Source organism: Notothenia coriiceps, unplaced genomic scaffold (assembly GCF_000735185.1).
Source record: "Notothenia coriiceps isolate Sejong01 unplaced genomic scaffold, NC01 NC01_scaffold00013360, whole genome shotgun sequence".
NCBI lineage: Eukaryota > Metazoa > Chordata > Actinopteri > Perciformes > Nototheniidae > Notothenia > Notothenia coriiceps.
The window spans coordinates 39,881-44,781 of NW_011346061.1; the positions used below are offsets into that span (position 1 = coordinate 39,881).

At 40.2% G+C, this 4,901-nt stretch overlaps 1 protein-coding gene across 1 annotated transcript; it reads right to left on the minus strand.

The window, feature by feature from the left end:
- Window positions 1–1,784: 1,784 nt before the first annotated feature.
- rcc1 (regulator of chromosome condensation 1) lies at window positions 1,785–3,998 on the minus strand. The gene is made up of 6 exons (XM_010774023.1): window positions 3,812–3,998; window positions 3,587–3,709; window positions 3,276–3,416; window positions 3,005–3,124; window positions 2,648–2,800; window positions 1,785–2,535 (listed from the first exon to the last, which is right to left on the minus strand). The coding sequence occupies exons 1-6, from the start codon at window positions 3,873–3,875 to the stop codon at window positions 2,360–2,362; spliced, it is 777 nt and encodes a 258-aa protein (XP_010772325.1). The 5' UTR covers window positions 3,876–3,998; the 3' UTR covers window positions 1,785–2,359.
- Window positions 3,999–4,901: the final 903 nt, after the last annotated feature.

Sequence of the window (4,901 nt, forward strand, 5' to 3'; positions counted from 1 at the left end):
GTGTGGAATCGAAAGGATATAATAGGAGCCATTTTGTCTGTAGTTGTTCCTGAAAGAGTTCTAAACAAATGGGAATTGCTTAAAGTTCAGGCACATCAGGGGACAAAAAAGTAATTATTGAGAAATAGTAGCATAAATATTATGTTGTACTCAGCTTGGTGTTTGTTTTCTTATTTCTGAACTAGGAAAAGTATTACCTTCTTGGTTGAAATCTTTGCTCTAACAGGTTATACTGATTATAGGGCTAGGCAATATACCGAACTAATGATGATGCCTCACATTCTTACCCTAATTCATTATCAGTGTCATGTTTTAAAAGACTGCTTTACAGTAAATGGATGTCATTTTCTGAACTTACCGGACTGTTGTCGATGCACTATTACTTTCCTTTGCTCACTTTTTCATTATATGCTCATTACGGATGATACAAAAGCCAACAATAGTCAACACTATTATAATATTGTTGCATTTAATTTTCTCGCAAGTAGCCTAGCCATAAGTCATCATAGCAGAAACATGTAATCTTTACGAAACAGAATGGTGTGCAGCTGTGTCAACGAGTGATGTTTTCCACTGCTTTTCCCTCTTATTACCCAGAACCATTTTCGATGTTTTCCACAAAGAAAGAAAAAAAGAGTGAAGAATAGCAGCATTGGTTAAAAATAGCCATCTCTCCTGCTTATAAAACACTCTTACAGCCTCTGCACAACCCTAACAGATGAGCAGTGAACCTACTAATGTATTTCTGACAAACATCGATGCTACACAAACAACTGAAGAGGTTCACTCGGATCAATTAACTGCTTATGAAAGATACTTCAACATTTCAAAGCTTTCGGCCACGAGGGCTTCTTATACTTCATCGTGTGGCCTTTGGACAGATGAAAGCTGGATGAGACTAACAAGGACGTGGCGCATTTCACTCCAGATAAAACACAAAAGCATGTAGCTTTGGTGCATGCACTCGTACCATCATTTGCATCCAGCAGTGTTTCTGATTTACATTCATATGTCTGTGTGGAATGTGTTACGTGCATACATAATAGACAGAGGGCAGCTCGGGGGCAACTGCTGGCCAGATGTGCCAACCCCCTGGAAGGCAATTCCTCCTGAATCGTTTAACATGGTGTGTGTAGAATCAGTTACAGCCTAACTATGAAATGTGTTGAGGTGCCAGGACATTAGACCCTGTCTTCCCTGTAGTGTCGGTATACAATGAGCCAGACTATGTTTAATGCTTTATGGCACCATCAGATTGTAGCATTATTTTGACTCAGTTTCTATGAAATCTATTGATTTGTCAGATATCAAATTCATTCCGATTATAATTATCCTATAAAGTGCTTTTGTGATTGGTTTTCTGTAAATGAGTTACTGTACAACAATATTATATGTATGTAAAATTGTATCAACTTCCAACTATTATCTACAAACCTTTCATACGCGAGATTAGCAAGGGACTAAAACTAAATCAGAATTCACCATCTTTAACAGGGGACACTAGTTGTCTTCAACAAGTTCAAAATGACTTCCTGAAACATGGGTTCATTCAAAAGGAGCATGGTCAGCTTATATTCACTTAAACCAAAACATATTTTTTATTGAAACGTGTTCAAGGTCCTCTATGTTGACTGAAATACCAACCCTTACTGGGATATTGTGGGTTTGGTTTTAGGGTGGACTTTCCATTTTGCCAACATGTTGTTACTTCGTACAAGAGCTGAAATTGAGAAGTTAATTATCAAATTGCAATAAAATGTCTAATGCATTGGATAAAAACAGGCTTAAAATTGTATCTTTATTTTCAGGCAGGAAAAGCAATAAAATGCAGTATACAGTGTGACGTGTTACCAAATGTCCGAATAGTGACAACCAGTTTTGTGTGCCCAGTAATGAACAGTAGTCTCACATATTGAACTCAATGAGTAGAACTGTCCTGTCTGAACCAAGGTCAGCAATATTATTGCTTTAAAGAAAAAAATATTAAAAAGACTTGTTTGGGGAAGTCATTAAAAGCTTGCACTCTTATTTCCTTTACGTACATGCAACAGTCACATTCACAAACATCACATATACCATCTTACAGTCATACTAATGACTTTTTATGAAAGGAATTCAAAGGGAACATCAAAAACTAGATTAAAAAAAATAGTCTCTTATTTGTCATGATCTACAGAACATCCATGAACATTTTTCGCACACCAGAAAGATAAGTGTTCTCGTAAAGGGGTCCGAACCTCTCGCACTCTCTCGGCTCAGCACAGGAAGTCACAGATAGATCAACCGCTCCCCAGATTTAGTCATTGTGAAAAAAGCCCCACCTCCAAACGGATCAGCAGCTCTCTGTCTGCGCTGGACATCAGCTCTCCTGCTTGTCTTTGACCAGAAGCACTGTGTGCTGCCCTCCGCTGGACGCCATCAGTACTGCACGGTTCTCCAGCTGCTTGCCGGTCATCTTCACAGGGCTCCACTCGTCTTCCTCCCCTCCGGTGCCGAGCTGCAGGTTGGTGCCCATGCCCCAGGCGTACACAGATCCTGAGTAACACAGCAGAAAGTCATCTTAAAATCACGAAATATATTGCTCTCTATGTTAGACTAAAAAGATGATCACTCATCAATCCTTGGCTGCATTTGCGTTGTTCCTCACCTTCTCTGGTGACGGCGATGCTGACCGACGCCCCGCAGGACAGCCCGCAGACCGGCTCCATCCCCGTCACCGGCGTGGGCTCGCTCTTCTCCTCGGCCCCCTCGCCCAGACCCAGACGGCCGTACTCTGCTCTGCCCAGGCAGTATACCTGTCCTTTAGGATGAAGACCAAAAAGGATTCATTCATATTTTGTGTCAAAATTCTTGGATAAAAACATTTAAAAACACTTTTTTTGTTTTAATTGCCCTTTCCATTCCAGCCATGTTGTTGTTTTATTGCCTTTTGTTTAGTTGAGGTTTTGTGGTAAATTACAACAACAACAAATACAGATGTAGTTTAACAGTTATTGCGGCTTACCTTCAGCGTCGAGGCAGAGCGAGTGATGCTGTCCTCCAGAGAAGTCCACCCAGGAAGTGGTAGAGTTTTTGAAGCAGGTCAGTTTTACTGGCTCAAAACACATCTTGGTGCTTTTAGTGCCTGAATAAAAAAACAGGGGTTAAAACACAAAATCAATTCACAATGTCTGATACAATGACCTTCGAGTAGAAGGGGAGCGACGGCCTCAAAGCTAAATGTAAAGCAGTGACAGATGATACGGCAGCTGAAGGCACTGATGTGCACTACTCACCCAGCTGATGATAGTTGGAGAGACCAAATCCATAAACATAGCCGTCTTTTGACACAGCAAAGGTGAGGTACGCGCCGCAGAAGGTATCGACAAAGTGAACTTTGCCTTTCACTTTAACTATCTGTGGTACCAGCAACCGGCCTGAAATCACAGGACACAGTCAGTCCCAACGCCTCAGCCATATTTCACACAAGACATGGAAACTTCTTCTATTGTTAATGCCATCACAAATCAAAGCTTAATGATTATGTCAAATCTTGATAACTTTTGTTACATCATGCTTTGTCTTTAGAAAGGCTTGTTGAACTTACCGAGGCCTTTCCTGCCTCCTCTGTCTGAAAAGCGCTCGGGCACTCTGCCCAGCTGCCCCTGCTCTGCAGTGCCCGATGAGTACAGATTCCCCTCCAGTGTAACCAGGACAAGGTGGTCGTTTCCTGTCAAAAAGGAGTTGCAAAGATTAAAACAGGAACCTTGTATGCAGACATTTTACCTATAGCAAATTAAAACATACAAGATTAAAGACCTATCTTCCTTACCTGACGCAATTTTCACAACAGCTTCTGTCATGGGGACTTTGATTGGAAGAGTGCATGTTTTCATGGGCTCCAGAAGACCTATTACACCGCTGTTATCCTGGACAAAAAAAGGGTTCAGTATTTTTTAAATAGTTAAACCCCCAGAGATACACACAGGTTGTGTAAGCATGAAGTATTGCATGGCTGCCAATTCTTCTGAATGGAAATAAGTTGATCAGATGTAAAAGGGACAAATACAAATCATTCAAAAATATGATTTAGCAATAATAATAAGATCATTATAATATTCTTCTTTTAAAATCAATGTCACAGAGTGTTTCACACAGTTAATATCAGCACTGCCAAACACCAAGTGGGATTGCAGAAGGTTGGCAGAGGCAATAGAGATGTAATTGCCAGTGTGCCACTGAGTATTAATAATGGAAAACACACATGTAACCTACAGGAGCAGTGATAATAAGTACAGAGGATAAGAAACAATGAGGAATAGCATGACCAATGATCATCAGACAGATGGACATGGGAAATCATTTAATAAAAAATAAAAAAAGTGTAAGGTGAGAACATCTGTCATGAGGCCTCAGGTCTGAGAAGAGAATCAAATGCAGGGTAAATAGGCTTTCAGGTTGAGAAGAAACAGAGGAGAGGATGTGAGGTAGACAATTGTAGTTTGCTCTTTATGCGGGATAATTTATGGAACTGCAGATGGAGAGCTTAATCGTGAAAATCTTAATTTGTTATTATAGCAGCGGAGAGGCATGTAAGTGACCAAGATGAGGGGTGTTTGATGATCTAGAACAGGGGTATTCAACTACAATTCCACGAGGTCCAGTTAGAGAAAATGTCCCCATTCAAAGGTCCGGAACATCCAAATGTCTAGCTTGCTTTATGAATTAGTGTGATATATATTGAAGTAGCCTGTAGCTTCATCAACGTCTGCATGTAATCAACAACTGACTGCCAAATAAAGAAAGTACAATTCAAAAACAACAATATGTATTGTCAATTAACATTGAACTCTACAGATATACAGTAAATACTGTGGATATGTGTAATGTTCCTCTCGGGCTGCATTTCAAAATAAAATAGA